The 19895-nt window shown below is 52.7% G+C and overlaps 2 protein-coding genes across 6 annotated transcripts in view; one reads left to right on the forward strand and one right to left on the reverse strand.

Moving 5' to 3' along the window:
- The window catches only part of ADA (adenosine deaminase), a 28475-nt gene extending 15733 nt beyond the window's left edge, over nt 1-12742 (reverse strand). For 3 of the 5 annotated variants that reach the window (XM_027622015.1, XM_027622013.1, XM_027622012.1), the window contains exon 1: nt 952-1063. In XM_027622015.1, coding sequence (XP_027477816.1) covers nt 952-1052 — 101 coding nt within the window. In that variant the 5' untranslated portion in view covers nt 1053-1063. Of the gene's footprint in view, nt 1-951; nt 1064-2035; nt 2098-12620 lie in introns of those variants that run through there. The other 2 variants (XM_027622016.1, XM_027622014.1) reach the window with 1 other exon arrangement.
- A 109-nt stretch (nt 12743-12851) lies between these two features.
- CCN5 (cellular communication network factor 5) overlaps nt 12852-19895 on the forward strand; it is a 57242-nt gene continuing 50198 nt past the window's right edge. The window contains exon 1 of the mRNA XM_027622368.1: nt 12852-13056. The gene's annotated coding sequence lies outside the window, so the exon portion shown is untranslated. The remainder of the gene's footprint in view (nt 13057-19895) is intronic.

The following is a 19895-nucleotide window of genomic DNA, read 5'->3' on the forward strand; positions in this document are numbered from 1 at the left end:
GCTTCCTTCCTTCTCTCAGCCCACCACCACCACCACCACCACCAGGAAGTCCTCCAGTGTGTTTATGGGCATCCATAGCCAAGTCTGACCAGGTCCCCTGCCTGCTGACCTCGAGCTCAGACTCGAGCTGGTACCCATAACACCCCTGCCCAATGGGCCCACCGAGGCACCTGGACTGCTCCCGAGATGCCAAGGTGATGGGGAAACAGAAGATCCGACCAGCCTCCTCCCAGGGACGGTTCCCCTCCCTCCTCTCTCCACCCTGCCCCCAACTCCTGCCTTCTTGCTCCACTACTAAGTGCTCTCTGACCCCTTAACGAGCACCCAAGAGGAGATCTCATCATGGTGCCTGATAACCCACCCTAACAGCCTCATTCGGGACGCAGGGGCAATGACTGGCACTCGGCACGGGCAAAGGACAGCAGAGATAAAGCCAAACAGCTTCAGCCCGCCTAGCCAGAGCTTATTAATACCATCAATAAGTGCCCTTGAGGACATTGTGCTTAGCCCTGAGCTAGGTGGTTTCCGTGCACGGCTCCACCAAGCCTCTTGCTGGCAGGAGTAATGGTCAGGGGTGTGGACTCGGGGTCACACCCGTGCTTACTACCTAAGTCCCCTCACCCATCACGGCTCAGTGTCCTCCTCCAGAAAATGGGGGCCTCAACACTACCACCCCTTAAGTTGTCCTGAGGATTCAGTACGTCAGCCCCGATGCAGCGCCTCGTGGTGCACGGTAAATGCTAACAAACGATGTCAGAGAATCAAGAATTAGATCAGTAGCAACTTCCTAGGGCAGAGGGAGGTCTGTGGAAGTAGAACGGAGTGGAGAAAAGTGTTCTTGCCAGAGCTCTCTCTAGGAGGAGATGCTCCTGAGAACTGGGGACAGACTCCCCAGCCTCACCAGTTCTCCGAAGCAGCAGCGTCTGGAGAACTCGGGGGACTGGGGCTTACCGAGCGGAGGGCGCATGGTTGGGCCTGGAGCGGAAGTGCTCCCGGCAATGAGCGAGGTGAACTCCTTCCAGCTCCAAATGAAATGAGTGTCCAGCAAACATGTAACGAGCACAGTCTGTGGAAGGAGAGGTGGGTGGCAGCAGAGGCCCCCATCTCCTAGGTCAGCTCTGGAGGGAGGCCCTATTCTTCCCCAGCAAGCTAGAGGCCAAGGTCGCAGCTAGGAAACGGTGTGCCCATATTTGAATCCAGACCCACTGTACTCTAAAGTCCCTGCTCTTAAGCACTGGACCCAAGAGAGGGGCCACCATGAGCCCCCGAGGTGGGGAGAGAGGGGTAGGCCTCCCTCACTGGGCGGCACTGGTGACCCTTGGACCCAGCAGGCAGGAGGCATATTCTCACTTGGTTGATGAAGAAGGGCCCCCAGAGGAGGGGCCCCCTGTTCACATTCCCCAGTAGGCGATTGCCCTGGGGACACAGGGAAAGCCTTGGAGAGGAGATGGCCCTGGGTCACCTCTAGGCTCTGTTTATTGTCGTGTGGCCTCAGGCAACCGCCTTTGTTTTTCTGAGCCCCCAGCTCTCCTCGGTGAGGTGGGGAGAGCCGTGCCCTCCTCCTCTGCGGAGGGGTTAAATTTGCTGACTCCGGGAGAGGGCTCAGCCCCGCACCAGAGATGCTCAGCAAAGGGTCCTAGCATCCCGTGCAGGGGCCTCGCCTCTGCCACAGGCTCTCTGCGGAGTCAAAACACGATGACTGGTTCCACCCCGGGAACTGCCTCCTCCCGTGCGTGTGTGCATGCACATGCACCTGCATGTAAGGTGGGGCAAGTTCCTCCTGGCTCACTTGGCAGCAGGACAAGAGTCAGAAGCACAGAAAGCAGCAGACTTGGGCTGTGGGTCTGTGGCTCAGAGCTGAGGGGCTGCCATTTCTCCAGACCACCTTCTTCTGGCCAAGGGGGCCGGCTTCCTTCCATGGGCATATAGGAAGGAACAACAACCCTGGAATTCTCCAGAGGCTTCTGGGTTGAACCGTGGACCCCCCACATGTCCCCAAATGCTGGGGAGGAAGGTCTCTTCTCTGTGGACTTACCTGCCATAGTATAAGATGGTTTCAGGCTTGATGGCCCCATCTAGATGGACATGCAGTTCCACCTGCAAGGGAGCAGAGAGAGGAAACAAGGGGGGGGGGGCGGTGGGTAGAGAACAAACACCCATGAATGTCGGAAGGACCATGATAACCATTAGTCCCACTGACTGGACACCTGCCACAGACACTCCACTAAGTTCTTTATACACACCACCTTGTTTCCTCCTCATCTGGTGGTGGTGGGGTGGATTTAACAGTCATCTCTAGCTCTTTCACGGTTAAGACCACAGAGGTTCAACCACAGCTGAGTTTCAGGGAGGTTAAATAAGTTGCCCGAGTTCAAACAGCAAGCCATAGAGGCAGGAACCCAATGCAGTACCTCTGTTCTTAACCGCAGCTGGTAAATGGCAGAACAAGAATTCTAGCCCAAGCCCAAAGCCAGTGGTCTTAAACATAAGGCCAGCCGCGGCGCCACCATGTTGGCAGAGTCCACTCTCTGCCAGCTCACTAAACAAAACCCAACTTTAACAAAAAGTGTTGACCACAGACTTCCTGGGCCCGTGACTATCCTGCAGTGGGTTTCAAAAACCCAGGCTCCATTTTCAAAAGCAGGTGTTAGTTAAGCACAGTTCTCAGGAATCAATAGGAGGCAACACAAGATCTTTCCAGTATTTCAGAAAGGGTACTGGATACTCAGTCATCTGGGTGATCATCTCCTACACACACACACGGCCCCATGAACATCGCTCGGCACACAAAGCCAGGAGATTAAGGACATGGGCTTTGGAGACAGCCCATCAGCCGGACTCCCAGCTCCGCCGCTTCACTGGTTGTGTGATCTCAGCCAAGACACTTGATCTCTCAGACCCTCTGTTTCCTCAACTGCAAACAACTGGGTATTTCTGCCTCCCTGTCCAAGAACAACTGTAAGGATTAAAACAAACAAACTAAAAAAAACAACCCACAGTGTAGGTAGACAAGTGGGTTTATATGAAGCAGCCCAGCCGATCTCTCACCAGGGCATCTCCTAGGAGCTGTTAAGCTCAACAGGTGCTGGGAGACAGGGCGAAAGGGACTTTCCCTGGGCCTGGGGGAGATCTAGAAAACTCCACTGACATCTGCCAGGTTGGGGCCTTTCCTGGAATTTGGGGACCTGGACGAGAAAGTATCTGCCCTGACGAGGCAGGGAGCTACAGGCCCAAGGAGGCCAGCAGGCTCAGAGCTACCAAGCCTGCATCCCAGCAGGAAGTCCGAGCAACCAGACTGCTCTGGAAGTCACCCAGCCTGCAAAGGACCCAGCGGCACTCACCCCAGGCTCAGAGGCAAGGGAGTTGTTGGATTCCCTGACAAAACAAGTTCAATGCCCACTTAGCCAAATGTTCATCCCGTTCTCAAAAAATGTTCAGCATCGGGAACACTGAAGCTTCCAGCCCAGGGAACTGCCAAGGAGTTGTGTGACCTTGGACAGGGGCCCTCCCCTCTCTGAGCCTGCAGAGTTTATCCTTAACCCGCACATGACAGAGGATCTGGCCAGAGAGGGAGGACACTCTGTGGTTCAATCTGGAATGCTGGCTCCTCCACTCACTCCCTGGCGGCCTGGAGAAAGCTACATCACTTTCAGGGCCTTAGCATCCTCATCGGTCCAAGAGGGAGAAGATGCCTTCCTCCTAGGGCTTTGTGAGGCTTGACCACGTTCATGCGTGTCGTGGGCTCGCCCCATACTTAGCGCGGAGCAAATGCTAAAACGGCATCAGCGAGGAGTCCTGCGTTCACCAAACCGTCGAGGCCCTGCCCAGTGCTAGGGATGGAGAGTAAAGCTCCAGGCATCGAGTCCTGTTCCTGTGATGCTTATGGGCCAGCCAGGGAAGAGGCAGTAAGTAATGTCAGTGACAAATGTACAATCACAAGCCAAGCCAACTCCTTGAGAGGCACTGTCCTACAAAAGCAATAACAAACAAAAGACCTTACCCAGCTAAAGGGCCAACCGTGGCTTCCTGCAGAAAACAGAGCTTGAGCCAAGATCCAAAAGACGAAGAGGGACCAACCAGGAAAAGGCAGGCTGAGGAGGAAGGCAGGAAGAGCATTCCAGGCAGAGGCAAAAGGACGTGCAAAGGCCATGTGGTAGGCGAGCCGGTGGTGCAGGAGAGGGCCGGAAACCCGGCTCTGAAAAGGGAGGGGTCGTGGGCCTGGACAGGCTGCAGGGCCACCCAGGCCAGAAGGAGTCATTTTAACTGAGAGCACAGAGAAGCCAGGACCGGGTGTGAAGCCAGCTAGAGAGCAAGGCTGGCTCAGAGCAAGGGCAGGTGGAGGCTACTGAGGTCCAGGTTATGAGAGAGGATGGTGCTTTGGACCAGGGTGGCAAGACAGATAAGGGGGCACGGGGGCAGAAAGAGGGGTCAAGGAGGATGCCTCAGTGTAGGGATGGGTGGGTGTGGGTCGTGATTCCCACACTCTGGACGCCATCCAGGAAGAAGCCCAAGTGCTAAGGGGGAAGGAGGGGCAGGGGTGCAGGGAGAGGGACACGGTCAGTTTGATCTTAGGGATGCTCAGCTGGGATGCCTCTGAACCGTCCCAATGTAAGTGGACAGAGCCAATGCATGGGAAGTTCTAGTGCACTCAGAGACCCAGGCTGGCAATGCAAGTAGGAATACGGACAGCTGAAACCGAGGTCTTGAATGAGCTCACCCAGGGAGTGGGGTCAAGGAAGGGGCGGGGGAGGAAGCCTCCAGAAGCACCAGCACCCAGTGGCTCTGCAGGAGAGGGGGACCCCGAAGAGGAGTTGCCAGAGGGGCAGGAAGCCAGGAAGGGGGGGTGCAGAAAGGCAAGGGACGGTCAGATTGCAAGGAGCGGTGGCCCACTGGGTCAATGGGACGGTAGTCCCCCAAATGGGTCTACATCCAAATCCCCAGAACCTGTATTACCTCCCGTGGAGAGGAAAAAAAAATGGTTTAAAGTCTTGAGGAGTTTGTCCTGGATTATCTCCTTATGAGGGAGGCAGAGTTTTGAGCGAAACTCTCCTAAAAGGCGGCAGCAACAGGACCACTGAGGCATAAGGGAGCTGTGTGGTCACGAGCCAAGCATGGCCTGGAGCCACCTGAAGCTGGAGGAGGCAACAAACGGCTCTCTCAGAGGGTGTGTGACCCTAATAACGACATCTTGACGTTGGACTTCTGACCTCCAGAATGGGAAGATTTCTGTTTGTTCTAAGCTACCCAGTGTGTGTGGTAACTTGTTAGAGCAGGTACACGAAAGGAGTACGGTCGGGTCCTGCCAGGTCAAGCAAGAGGAGACCAGAAACACGTCCCTGGGGCTAAGGCCACGGGGCTCAGGGGCCGGAGGAGAGGTGCTCAGCCCTGGCTGCCCGTTAGGAGCACCTGGGAAGCTTTGGAAAGTCGCCTGCGCCTGGGCCCACCCTAGTCTGCGAAGTCACAGTCCTTTGGCCTGGGCATGGGGTTGTTGCTGGTTTTCAATACCCGAAGCCACGGTTGAGAACCACTGTCCTACAGGAAATGTTCCAGAGGCCTGAATCCGTGCTGGAATGGGGTAAGAAATAAGTAGAGGCAATAAAATGGAGGAAGTGTAGATTCTCCTTTCCAGAATTTCACCCCTGAAAGGGAAGAGAGGGCTGGAGAAAGAACTAGAGGCAGCTGGGGGTGACGACAGTGGCTTCCTTGGGCCGTGGGAGTGACGGGGGCAGGTTGCAAGGCTGCCTGAGAAGAGGGATTGCGGGAGACAAGGACGGAGGAGGGGCCGGGCGGAAGAGCCGTCCAGGGGAAAGGAGGGAGGACGGAGAAGGGCGGGGGGCAGAGGAATCAGAGTCAGGCAGCAGGGAGGGAACTGGCTTGATATGGAGAATGAGGTTCGTGGGGGAGAGGGGAGGCCAAGAAAGTCAGGGAGTGCCGGGGGGGATCCACTGCCGGGTTCTGGACCAAGAGGCACCGTGTAAAAGCTCTTTCTGGCTGCCATATGCAAAGCAGGGGAGAGGGAAGCCAGAACAGAAGACAGAGCTGCCCGGCAGTCAGGACAAGAGGTAAGCACCCACGGGGAGTACCTGCCCGCAGCTCCGAGCGCAAGAGGTGCTCCCCAGTGCAGCAGAGCAGGGGAAGAGGGGCTCATAGAGCCGGCCAGGATGCAGGAGGCAAGAGCACCCCTAGGGACAGCAAAAGCCTGCTGCCCCACCACGCTGGGGGTTCCTGGGAAGCTGCCTAGACACGTTTCAGGGGAGAAGCAGAGGCAGCAACCACCTCCTCAGGCAGCCCAAGCTCAGGCAGGCCTCCCATGGAACTTTCTGGAAAATAGCCACTACCCATGAAGACATCTGTCCGCTTACCCCAGGTGACAATGGGGTGTAAGCTCAGAGACTTGGTGGGGACCCTGCTCCGCTGTCCCCATTCAGGGAAAAGGAACAGCAGTGTCCTCGGATTATTGAGTATCTACTATGGGCTGGACCATGTACATACATTAACTGATTTCATCCTCACAACCAGTAAGGCAGGAACTTCACTACCATTTTGCAAAGGAGAAACCTGAAAGGTCCCAGAAGGATCCAGGGACACAAAGGCAGGCAGTGATGGAGTCAGGATTTGAACCAGGGTCTGAGTCAAGAGCTTTTACTACACTTTCCCTGCAGGCCTAGCCTCAGAGAGGCTGTCGTAAGAAATTCAGCAATAACAGCAGCTACCTCCTGTTATCAGGTCCTTTATCTCTATTAATCTTGACCCCTAGGCAAGGTACACAGTAGCCCTGGGCGGCAGACAGGGGAAATGGTAAACTCGCAGGAGCCCGGCCACGGGCCCTATGCTGCCCAGGCTGGTAGCCGCAGATCTGGGTTAGAACCCCAGTCTCTCTACCTCTAAGCCCAGGTCCTGCCCAGGGGCCACACCCCTGCCCTGTGCCCAGCCTCGTGACCTCTCTGGAGGGGAGTCTCCCCTACTCCCCTGCACTTGCTCTCCAGGAGGCTGACTCAGCAAGCCTGTGACAGAGCTGCAGGAAATCCCAGAGAGGAGTAGGAAGCATCCCCTGTGACCAAATATTTACTAAGCCCCCACTAGGTGCTGGGCACAGTGGGGGCACAGGCGAACACGTTAAGTCTTGTTCTCAGGAGAGGCCAGCCAGCCAGCCGAGGCCCAGGGAGGTACAATTCACTCACCCGAGGGGTCAGTGGCAGAGCCAGCAAAGACACAGGTCATGGACTCCTGGGCCAGACACTCCCAGATCGAACTCCCGCTCATAACTGGCAGGCCGTGTGCCTTCGAGGCACACCCAAATCAAACTACTTCTCCCTAGGCTCCCCCAAACACACCATCTGGTTTTGTTTTCAAACCGCTGACTTTTTAAATTCACTTACCGCGGCTGTCTCCCTATTAGTTCCCTCAAAGTGGGGTCATTATGCCATGTCCTCAGGGTTTAGGATGGTGCCCAGCACAGCAAAAAGTGCTCAGTACACATCAAATGACCAAGTGATGGTTTTCTCCTCTCCCTGTCCTAGGTCAGCAGGGCTGAGTCCTCTCCCAGGGCAAGGAAGGGACTGACCGATGCCCTTGGGCCTGGAAGAGAACCCAGACAGGGCAGAGTAGCCAGCGTTGCTTGACTGGCCCCCAGAGCCCGGATGAGCGGCAGGTGCCCCCTGCCAGCCAGCCTCTCGCTTCCTAGCCCGGCTCTTGGCAATGAGCTGCGTGGTGCCAGGGGTCAGTGCCCGCCATGGCCTCTCAGCGGACTTTTGGGGTAAAGCCAGGAGTGCAGCCCTGGGCTGACATAGTCTTTCAGTCACACTTCCTCCAGGAAGTCCTCCGCGCTCAGCCCCATCTGAGCTCCTACAGCTCAGAGGTACAGTAATGGTGCCTCCTGCTGTCTTGGGGCCTGATTGAGCTCTCAAATGCTGCGGGGAGCTTCCCCAGAGGTTTCAGAGCAGGGAAGGCAGGTCTTCAGCCAGGGGCACACCCTGTGGAGCAATAGCCTAGGAACGCAACACAGTCCCTCCCGATTTCCTTGGTGAGGAGACGGAGACACAGATTAAGGAACCAGCCTCAGTCCAGAATAGTAAGTACCATAGCCAGAAGCTGCTTGAGTGAAAGCCAGAGGTTGTAACTGCCACGATCCACTCCCTTCATCCTGCATATCAGAGCTGAGTCAATGCTGGTCAAATCTCAACAGGATTGAGAACCATGACAAGGATAAAGATCCACAGCAGCTAGCACGGGTGTGCCCCCCTTGCCCCCCACCCCTGGGGATGAATCGGATTCCCACCGTACAGATAGGAAAACTCACTGTTCCGCTCCCATGGTCACAAGGACCCCAGAGCTTGTTTCTTCCCTCACCTTGCTGCTCTGGAGCCTCAGAACCCTAAGGAGTAAGGGAGCCTGCCCCCAAAACTGAGTACATATAGGCTTGAACTCACTGTGGCCCCCCCAGCCTGCTCTTCTCCCCTGTCCAAAGACAGACACAGTCCTCCCTTCCCTACCCCAGGGGGGCACCCCCCCAGGACAACTGGATAGGGAGACACATTCCTCCCAGCTCACAGGGCCCCTTGCCATCTAGGCCAGGCCAACCCCAAGGTCAGATGCAGAATCAGGAGCGTGGTCAGCCTCCCCTACACCTCGCTCTGTGACCACATCTCCCTTCTCTGGTCCTTGTTTCCTGTGTCAAACAAAAGGCTTCCTTGAAACCCAATCTCATTCATTCCCTTCCCTCCAAAACGCCCCGTGAGTTGTAATGGGTAAGGCAAGCTCCTTGAGAGCCTTCTTAAAAAACAGGTGGCTCAGGGCACCTGGGTGGCTCAGTAGGTTAAGTGTCTGCCTTCGGCTCAGGTCATGATCCCAGGGTCCTGGGATGGAGTCCGGCATCGGGCTCCCTGCTCAGCGGGAAGTCTGCTTCTCCCTCTGCCCCTCCCCCCAACTCATGTACCCTCGCTTGCTCTAAAAATCTTTAAATAAAACATAAAAACAGGTGGCTCTCTGGTAACCAAAAAGCACAGAAAGCCCCAAACCATACTAACAGTAGGCTTTTCCAGCGGGCTTTCCGGTGGCTTTGTGGCAGGAAGAAAGCAGACAGACACTGGGGTGGGGGGGCTTCTCAGAGGGGTTGGGAGGCCGGCACTATAGCCCCAGCGGGAGGAAAAGCACACTTAAGGGCCTGCTGCCTGCCTGCCAGGGACTTCACAAGTGCCACTCAGCACAATTTCCCCAAGAACTCATGATCTTGGTTTTAATCAACCCATTTTACAGAGAATGAAACAATTTCAGAGAAATGTCCACCTGAGCTCTTGTGGCTGCCAAACAGCGAGGCAGGGACCCACCCTCCGTCTATCCGAGGCCCGAAGTGACTGAGTCCACTCCCTCCCCGCAAAGTGGGAACAGCAAATTGGCAAAGCAGTTGACAGTATCTTTTGGTTTCAGGTAGAACTGGGTTCAAGTCTAGTTCTGCTTTCTGGCCGAGTGACTTTGGAAAGTTGAGCCATTTCCTCCTACAGAAATGAAGAGGACCTATCTTAAAGTGATACTGAGCATTAAATGAATATACGCAAAGCGGTTAGAACAGTGCCTGGTACGGAGTAAACATTCAACAAGGAGAAAGAAAAAATGATGTGGGCGGGGCGCCTGGCGGTTCAGTGGGTAGAGCATGCAACTCTTGATCTCAGTTGTGAGTTCAAGCCAAACGCTGAGCATATAGAAGCCTACTTGAATTTATGTGGGAGATTTAGCCCCAGTTCTCTGCATCAGGGAGGGACGGTGTAGAAACTGCTCTTCCAGCCTGGGCCAGCTCACTTGCTGGTCTACAGCTTTGAGATGCTCATTTTGTGTGACCTTGGAAGAAGTCACTTCATGTCTGTTTGCTGGTCTGTTAAAGGGGGAGGAGGCAATCTACCTTGTCCAGTTGTCCAGAGAACTGTGAGGTACATCACGGAAGGTGCCTGGTACCCAGTTATTACAAAAAACAGGCATGTGATCAGCATCGTCCTCCATGACAAAGAACTTCTGAGCACCACAGGATTTCCAGCCTTGCTTCGTGTAGAAATAGACTGATAAGGGCCACCCTTCCACCTCCTCTGTACCTCCTCCAATGCCCAACAGGTGCTCAGAAAGCATTTGTTGGAAAAACACAATCAACCCAGGGAGGCAGCCGCCTAGGGCCTTGCTACTCAAATTGCGGTCCGTGGGCCAGGAGTATCAGAATCACCTGTGAGCCTGTTAGAAGGGAACATCTCAAGTCCCACCCCCAGCCTCCCAGTTCAGTGTCTCAGTGTTAACAAGGTGACTTGAGTACATATTAAAGTTTAGAAAGCACAGCCTTGCTCTGCCTTTTTTTTTTAAAGATTTTATTTATTTGACAGAGAGAGAGCACGAGAGCAGGAACACAAGCAGAGGGAGTGGAAGAGGGAGAAGCAGGCCTCCCGCCAAGCAGGGAGCCCGATATGGGACTCGATCCCAGGACCCTGGGATCATGAACCGTTTTTTTTGTTTTTTTTAAAGATTTTATTTATTAATTTGACAGAGAGAGAGAGAGCAGGAACACAAGCAGGGGGAGAGGGAGAGGCAGGCTTCCCACCGAGCAGGGAGCCCGATGTGGGACTCGATCCCAGGACCCTGGGATCATGACCTGAGCCGAAAGCAGACTCTTAACGACTGAGCCACCCAGGCGCCCGCCTTGCTCTGCCTTCTTAAAGCTGGTCAGGTGCTGGGCCTCACCTAGTGGTTGGCATAAGAAGCCAAACAGCCCAGCAGAGGCTCCTGTCTGGGGGAGGCTCAGCACCTATACCCCAAAGGCTTCTGCAAAGGCTGTTTCAGGAAAACTGGCTATGGGATGTTTGAAGCCAGCCCGCCTGGACTCAGCCCCAGCTTGGCTACTTCCTCATTGTGTGATCTCGGGCCTCATTAATCTGCCTCTATTCATCTGTATAATGGGATGATACCAATGACCTCACAGACTCATTGCTAGAATCAAATGAGTTAATGAAAGTAAAGTGTTCAGAACAGTACCCGGCACAGAGCAATAACAACTTAATTAGCTCCAGCTACTAATACCAGTTCTCATTAGGATCTGTCCCACCCACAGGAAGGCAGGGAGCTGGCTCTGATCGCAGTGGCTGAGACACGCTCCTTTTTGCTTCTCCTGCCAGCTAAGGAACGTTCCCTCCTTGTAATATGAAATCTAATCACATCTCATCTACACAGTGGAGAACACTCTACCTCCCCTCTCAAGCATGCCCTTCTAACTTCTGGACATCCCACCGCCAAGCAGGTGGGGCCCATTTCCCAGGTGTGGAAACTGAGGCCCAGAGAGGGGAAATAACCTGCCAGCCTGAAGTAGATAGGACCGGCTGAGGCCCCAAAATAGTAAAATAGTCCCTCCCTCACAGGGCTGTTACAAGTATCTCAAGGGTGGATTTGGTGCATATAGTAAATTCTACAGAAGCGTTGCCTCTCATTTATCTCCATAACTCCAATTTCACTCCCAGTCTAGGGACTTTGTCTACTGCCTCAGGATTCATATCAGGGGAACCACCTTCCCAAGGACAGAGGGAATCCAAAAGCACTTTAAAAAGAAGAAAACAAAAGAGACTTCGCAAGGAAAGAAGCACCAGGGATGGGGCACCCAGACAAGGTGTAGCGGCATGGGGTGGGATCTGGCAGGGGGTAGCTGAGCCTATGGTGGGGGCAGCAGCAGTGGGGGCTAAGCCTTCCCTCCTCCAGTGCTGCTCACCCACCCCCCAGCACTCCCATACACGCATGGGATTCTCACCAACGCTTTTGTGATATCTGCCATCATCACTCACCTATTTCTCCGAGAGGTAAGTTGAGTCTGATTATAGCTCACTCCTTCCTGTGATCCCCCAGCAGTCTCAAACCCTGCTAGCTGACTCACTCTGCTGGACAGACCCCCCCTGGACCCCTCCCCTCCGTGGACTGAATCTCAGGGCTCCAAAGCCTGTCAAGTGGGCCCAGACCCTCCCTGACCCAGACTTTCCCAAAAGGCCACAGCTGGTGGGAGGAGGGACCACAGAGTTATCCCTTGAGGCCAGTGGCTGTGGCTTGGCCTGGAATGAACCCAAGGCCTAAGGCCCACTCAGCCCCTAGCAGGGAGAGAGGGGCGCCCTGACCCCCTCCCTCTGCTCTATGGCATGGTCCTCCTGACTGGCACATTAACAAACCTGAGCTCCTTGGCTCACAAAACCATCGTAGTGCTGGAATATAAAGCTGTTTCCACAACACTTTAGGTGCCTATGGATGTAGACACCGGGCCCCATTTTACAGCCGGGGTTCGAGGGGTCAAGCCCCCTGCCTAGCCTCACATAGCTACCCAGCCGCTGGCGGTGCCGAGGCCCATTTGACAGGTAGTGAAACTGAGACTCCGAGAGGCCAAATCAGGGGCAGAAGCAGAGCGCGGAAGCCAGCCGGGGGCGCCTTGGGATTCAGGACCCTCCCTGCTTCATTGTCTCTCATTAAACTGCCTGGAGGCAGCGAGGGCCTGAGCTGAGGGAAGGAAGCGGCTGCAGGGGCCCCGGTTCTTTCCCGGGCTGTGAACGCCCCTAAGCCCTCCAGCCCGACCAGGAGCCGGACCCCCCCGGGCCCCGAGTACCGCCCGCGCTCACTTTGGGCTTGTCGAAGGCAGGTGTCTGGGTCATGGTGCCAAGCGTGCGCCCTGCGTCGTTCCCTCCGCCGGTCGGTGCTCACCCCGGGGACCTGCCGGGACGGCTGCGCGCCACGATCCTCTTAAGGGGCCCGGCCCCGCCCCCGGCCCCGCCCCTCACGGGGCCCGCCCCCTCGCCCAAGCCCCCGCCCCGCCCCGCAGACCCGGGATGTGCATTTCCTGGAATTCCTGGCCGGCCCTGTGGACAAGCCCGAGATCCCCCGGCCGGCCGTGGCCTGCCCGAAATCGCAGGTCCCGGGACGCAGGGTTGGAGCCACCTGTGGGCTCAGGCTCCAGGCGCCTAGCCGGCTCTGCCTCCCGCCTGGGCCCTCGAGCAGCATTCAAGCTACCGCCTGGGCGTCTGCAGCGTGCCGGGGCCGAGCTGGAAGCGGGGAACGGTGAGCGTCACAGACCTCGTGGGGCTTTCACGGTACTGGGCGAGACACACGCTCATCACATAATCGCACACCATAAATGTATGGTTAGAGGGCTTTAATGCGGCCCAGCCGTGGCTTGCATGTCGGGGAAGGGTTCTCTGAGTTTCCTAGGTGAGGGGGCTGGGGTGGGTGGGAGTGGGGTGGAAGAGGGCAGCCCAGGGGGAGAGGACGTTCCCTGTTAGACCCCACGGAGCTGGGGAATGAAAGGCGAGGAGGGGGGCATAGCAAATATCCTCCCAGGCATTTACCCTCGAGAAACCTGCTCAGGTGCAGTCAGAGAACATTTTCGAGGATGTTCACACCAGCACTGTTCCTAACAACAAAAACATTGGCAACACCTCCCAAATGTCCATTCACAGAGAGTGAGCAAATGAACTGGAATATCCGCACCATAGACTGTTACACAACCGTGAAATTGAATGAACTTCGCGGTCAGAGAGGCTAGATGTCGGCAACAATTTTGAATGAAAAGATAAGTTGCAGAAAACTGTATACACTATGGTGCAACTTTTAGAATGTATAATAAAAGCAAAACAAAAATATGCATGTTTAGTTGCATGGGTAGAAAAAACTTTTAAAGGGAAAGATAAACACATATTTGAGAAGAATGGTTATCTCAGGGGAATGGGGAAGGAGGGGGAGAAGAGAAGCTTACAGGTACATCCTGGTTGTTGGTAATGTTCCAGTACTTGGGTAGCATAGTGGTTTTATTTCATTTCATAATATTATAAATAATAAATAAGGGGGAAAGAGGATGGGGGTGTGGGGCTAGATAGTCACGGACTCGGGGGTGCGTGTGGGACACGGTGAGGGATTGATTGATCTTTCCCCCTGAGAACGCTGGAAAATCAGTGGAGGGTATAAATGGAAGCAAAATGGGCTCAAACTTTTATTTGGAAAAAAAAAAAAAAGAGTCTCCAGCTATTCAAAGTATGGTCCGGGAATCACTGGCATCGATATCACCTGGGGCTCATTACAACTGCAGACTCAGACTGCATCCCAGTCCATCCTTACAGATAAGGACACCGAGGCTCAGACAAAGGAACAGCCTCCTTAGCACATGTTGTAAGGGGCAGAGATGGGATTTGAAATCCACCTCTAGAACCTTCAACTCTCCGCCTTATTACTGTCTCCCTATCCCCTGTCATGACTTTCAAGTCCCTCTCCAAAATCTGGCCCTTGACTTCCTAGCACATTCCCCAAACACTAGTCAACCTGGATGACTTGCTGGTCCAGTAAAGGTGACCACAAGTTCTTTGCTATTCTTCCCATTGCAAGATTTTTCTCCTTTTGTATCTGCGCTGGATGGAGGGACTTGTTTGATAGAACGCAGTGGAAATGATATTCCTGGACTTTGAGCCTAGGTCATAAAAAGCCTTGCAGCGTCCACTGGGGCCTCTTGAACATTCTCCCTGGGAACACTGTGTCGCTGTGTAAGAAGTCCAACTACCGTGAGACCCTCATGCTGGAGAACCCATAGTTCATTTTTTTATTTAAGATTTTATTTATTTATTTGACAGAGAGAGCACAAGTAGGGGGAGTGGCAGGCAGAGGGAGAGGAAGAAGGAGGCCCCCTGCCCAGCAGAGAACCTCGTGTGGGGCTCGATCCCAGGACCCTAGGATCACAACCCGAGCTTAAGGCAGACGCTCAACCGACTGAGCCACCAGGCACCCTGAGAACCCATAGTTCTTAAAGTCACTCCAGTCTTGCTGAGCCCAGCCTTTCCACCCCTCCCACCAAGAAATTCCACACATTTGTGAAGCCGTGTTGGACCCTCCAGATCAGAACAGTTGCCGACTGAATATGGGGCTTCAGTCATGCCATGTGGAACAGAAGAACTACCCAGCTGACCCTAACCCAAGTTCCTGACCTACAGAATTGGGTTATGTAATAAAATTGTTACCTGAAGCTACTAGGTCTTGGGAGCAGATCGTTATGCAGAATGTAACAGGAATGCTGGGGCCTACCCACCCCAGACCCCTCAGCCTCTGCACCTAAGTTTACTCCATCCTGACACCTGGAAAAGCCTTTTCCCAGATCCTGGACTATCAAAATTCTGCCTACCAAGCAACTCAAAGACAAAGAGAAACAAGCAGGCTGTGTGCTGCGTATCTTCTGTTTGCCCCTCCAAATGCACCCCCTACCCTTCTCCACACTGATGTGTGCCAGGCAACCTGACCACTATGGAAACACCAGCAGGCTCTCTTGCCCTCTGGCTTCTGGTTGGGTTTGGCCAATAGGAGGCACCAGCAGGAGATCAGCAAGTGGGAGGAGGGAGAAGTCAGGATGTTTACTCCTCTCTCTCTTTTCCCCCTTGTACAGTCAGCCACCGGGTCAGCTGTGTCTCTCCACCAAGGCCCCGGCTCCTGCCAGGTGGTCTTGTCCATATCATACCAGTCCCTCCTAACCATCTTCGAAAGCAGGGATTCCTTTTGTTACTAGCCTCAGGCTACTGTACCACCCCTTATTGCTCTCCATAAACTCTGCTCTGGGTTAGGGTTCCCCCAGAAGTAGAGCCTGAGGCAAAGATGCGAGTACGAGGAGTTCATTTGGGAAGAAATCCCAGGAAACACTGGAAGGGCAGTGCTGAGTAAGACAGGAAGTGAGCCAATGCCGGCAGGCTATCTAGAGCTCAGTCCTTCAGGGGACCTCTGTGAGACAGCGTAGAATATCTTTCAGAGTTAACCCAGCTGAGGAGTGAAGAAGCTGGGAGGTTTATCTACCAACTGCGCTTTGACTTTGTGGGAGGGCTGCTTCCAGGACATCAACTTCCCAGCACTCTGGGCTGGCTCAACACCCTGGCTAAACTTGCTCCCCTACAGCAGAGAGAGAGCAGGAGCCTGACTCCGGTATTAGCAGGAAAGCACCATGCAGAGGTGATGCTGGGGGCATGTGGGCTGGGCATTGAAGGCTTCACCCACCCACAGCTTCGTAAATCATTTATTTTTTTGGTCAGCTTTATTGAGGTATGATTGACAAATAAAATTGTAAGATACTGAAAGTGTACAATGTGATGATTTGATGGACATATACACGTGAAATGATTCCCCCATCAAGTTAATTAACACACTCATCACATAGTTTACCTTTTTTTTTTTTTTTTGGTGAGGACATTTTTGTTCTACTCTCAGCACATTTCAACATCTCAGTTATGCAATAGTGTTATCAACCATGACCATCCTGTTATACATTAGATCCTCAGACCTTATTCATCTTATAACTGAATGAATATAATTCCTTTATTAAACTCCCCTCAATTATTCAGTCTGAGTGTTTGCCTGGTTCCTGCCAGGACCCTGGGTGATACAGACGGGTCTTGAACTTCTCCACATTAATCCAGGGTGGGCCAATGTCTACAGACTTGGAAGAGGGGTGGAGAGAGAAAAATCTAGCTCAAGATCTAGTTCCAGCCAACAATGACAACAACAAATGCATGAAAACAGAGAATGAATTAATAAGACTACCTCAACTGGAAATAACACCGGTCAGAAGTATCATCTCCAGTTAACACAAAGAATTAAACTGGGACAATAGCATTGGTAACTTAGTACTTTAGAGCCAAAGGTAACTGTTAGTTGTGAAGGGGAAAAGTTACATAATAAAATAGTCTTTCAGGGCAGATTATCAGTTAGGGTAACCCTAGCTACTGTTACACATAGAATGTTACAAATAGCCAGCAAATATGCTAGAAAAAGAGTTCTCACTTCTGTAACAGTTCTGAGTGGGTGTTGACTCTACCTGGTCTTTCTGGGACCTAGGCTGAATCTTCAACATGTGGGTCTCAAGGTGGCCCTGGGGGTCATCTCTATTCCACCCATTCACAGGGTGAAGAGAGTATGAAGGAGTGTTTGGGGGGCTCCAAAGTGGGACCCATCACTGCAGCCCACATCCAATCACCACAGCTGGGTCATGTGCCACACTGAACTGCGGGGAGCCTGGGAAATGTAGTCCAGCCACACACCAGGGAAGACAAGGAGCCTCTGATGTGAGTGAGCATTAGCAGTCTCTGCTGGAGTGGGAATGCATCTTCCTCAAGGTAGCCCTTCTGCTCCTCTCCCATAAGACTTGTCATCAACTGTGTGTCAGAGAAGTCCCGTAACCAGGCGGATAATCTACAAAGGCAGGACAGGGTCAACTTATCCTGGATCCCCAGCCCTTACCTAGGGCCTGGTGGAAAGTAGGAACTCGCTACCTGTTGGTGGAATAATAGAATGTAAGTGGGCCTCAATTGTGAGGTCATTGTTCTCAAGCTTCTGAGATATATGGGAAGCCCTTGCCCGAGCATGACCTGTGTCCGGCCTGGTGCAGGGCTCAGGCTGCCTTGGATTAAGGCAGGGCAAGATGATGCCTAAGGAAAGAATTTTAAGACAAATCCCTCCCTACCCCCACACACTCATACAAAACTCGTGTCACAATAATAACTATGTTTACTGAGTACTTATTTTGTGCTGGTCACTTACTCACATGCAGATGATTTCATCTAGAGACCCCTCACCCCCAGTGGCCCTATGATGTAGGTTCCATAATTAGCCCCATTCGCTGGTGGAGAAATCAAGACTCAAAGTGGCAAGAGGTGAAGCTGGAATTTGGGTGTGAATATGCTAGACTCAGAGCCTGTGCTCTTGACCTCTGTCAGTATCCAAGAGAAACCGGGTAGGTTGGATAGCAGTCAAGCAAGAGCCCGGGCAGAGAGGCGGGAGCCTGGGTGCTCACCTGGCTCTGTGTGACTAAGAGTGGGTCACTTCCTTTGTTTAGCGCTGAGTTCCCTCAGCTGGCTCTGCGCCAGGCACTGAGGAAATGCAGAAAACCTCCATTCTCTAGGTGGTTTGCTCCCGGGGCAGCAGATAAACCAGCACCATCCATTTGATATGATATGACAAGAGTCAGTAAGTATTTCTTCTCCCTTGGTTCTACTGTCCCCTGGGAGATGTCAAGCAAGAAGTTGGAAAGTCAAAGGTTGCAAACCCAAAAACTGACAGAGCAAGTGTGGAATGCAGAAAGACTGGAGTCTTGGCTCTACCACTTCCAGCTCTGCGACCCCAAATTCTGCATCTGGTGAGTAGAGAGAGCACATAATACATTCTGAGTTCATAGGATAACACATAGACATCCCTAATTCATAGGATAACCCACATATATACCTACCACCTAGAACAATCCATATAATACCTAGTTTGTAGGGTAACCCATATACAAATGTAGCTCATAGGACAACCTATATATATATACCTAGCTCATGAGCTAACATGATATATCTATCATGAGCTAACACACACACACACACACACACACACACACATAGACCTAGCTCATGGGATAGTACACAAACATGCCTAGCTCATGGGAGAGCAATGGAAGGACCATGAAACGATATGGGAGATGCCCCATATAAAGGCTGCCACGCCGGAATATGGATCTGGGGATACCAGGTCCCCCAATTCAAGAAAATCCAGAAACCACAATTTTAATGTTTAAAATGTGTTCAGACAGATGGTGATTATACTTATCATGGTGAGCACTGAGTGATTTATAGAATTGTCAAATCAATATGTTGTATCCCTAAAACCAATATAACATTATGTGATAATTATGCTCCAATAATACATCTTAAAACTAATTAATTAATGAATTAAAACCAAGAGGTATAGCTCTAAAAATATTAATAACAAAAATTTAAAAAGTAACACTGGTAAAACCAAAAATGTCTTCAAATACCTCCTAATTTTAAAAACTCCGTAAGAGCTAGGGAAAACATCGGTGGGCCAGATTTTGCCCCTGACCCTGTGGGCTTCATAACAGCCAAAGTCTCTGCTGATTCTGATCTCTGAATAGTAAAGAGGACAAGGGAGGTGTTGTCTCCAACTCAAATTTAACCAGACAGAATGAGGATCAGTTGCACGCGACAGAAAGTTCTAAAATGACAGTAGCCAATACAAGAAAGAAGTTTATTTCCTGGTGATGTAGAAGAAGTCCAAAGGTGGGGGCAATGCAGGCTGGTGTGGCAACTGGGAAGATGATGCCTTCCATCTCTCTGCTCTGCCATCCCTAGCATGTGGCCTTTATCCTCATTGTCCAGTATGGCTGCTGGAGCACTGGCCATCACATCCGCAACCCAGAGAGCAGAGTGGAGGAAGAGCTCTCCTCTTTTAAAGATAATTCCTGATTTCCTTACAACACTTCCACTCCTCTAGTCAAATGGTCACATCTAATTGAAAAGGAGACTAAGAAATGCCCATAGCTGGGAGGCAAGGTAGCTAGCTAAAAAGTGAGGTTCAGGGGCGCCTGGGTGGCTCAGTCGTTAAGCGTCTGCCTTCGGCTCAGGTCATGGTCCCAGGGTCCTGGGATCGAGCCCCGCATCGGGCTCCCTGCTCGGTGGGAAGCCTGCTTCTCCCTCTCCCACTCCCCCTGCTTGTGTTCCCTCTCTCGCTGTGTTTCTCTCCGTCAAATAAATAAATAAAATCTAAAATCTAAAAAAAAAAAAAAAAAGTGAGGTTCAGTTACTCAAGAAGAAGATAGCAGATATTGGGAGGCAATGAGCCATTTGTGGCCCATCAAAGAGCCTGATGTGTGAGGAGGGCGTGTGGATGGGGTGTCCCCAGGCGGCCAGACTCTGCTGTCCACTTCACCTCTCCCGCCTCCTACATCTTTGAGGCTCTGTCTGACCAAGAGAAGAAAATAAGAGAAGACGAAAGAGGCCAGCTGAATATAATAATGAGAGCAACAACTTACCAAGGACCGGCTATAGTCCAGGCCTTGTGCGGGGCCCCGTGCAAACATTGCCTCAGATTAGCGTCTTCGG

Source organism: Zalophus californianus, chromosome 8 (genome assembly GCF_009762305.2).
Source record: "Zalophus californianus isolate mZalCal1 chromosome 8, mZalCal1.pri.v2, whole genome shotgun sequence".
In the NCBI taxonomy this organism is placed as follows: domain Eukaryota; kingdom Metazoa; phylum Chordata; class Mammalia; order Carnivora; family Otariidae; genus Zalophus; species Zalophus californianus.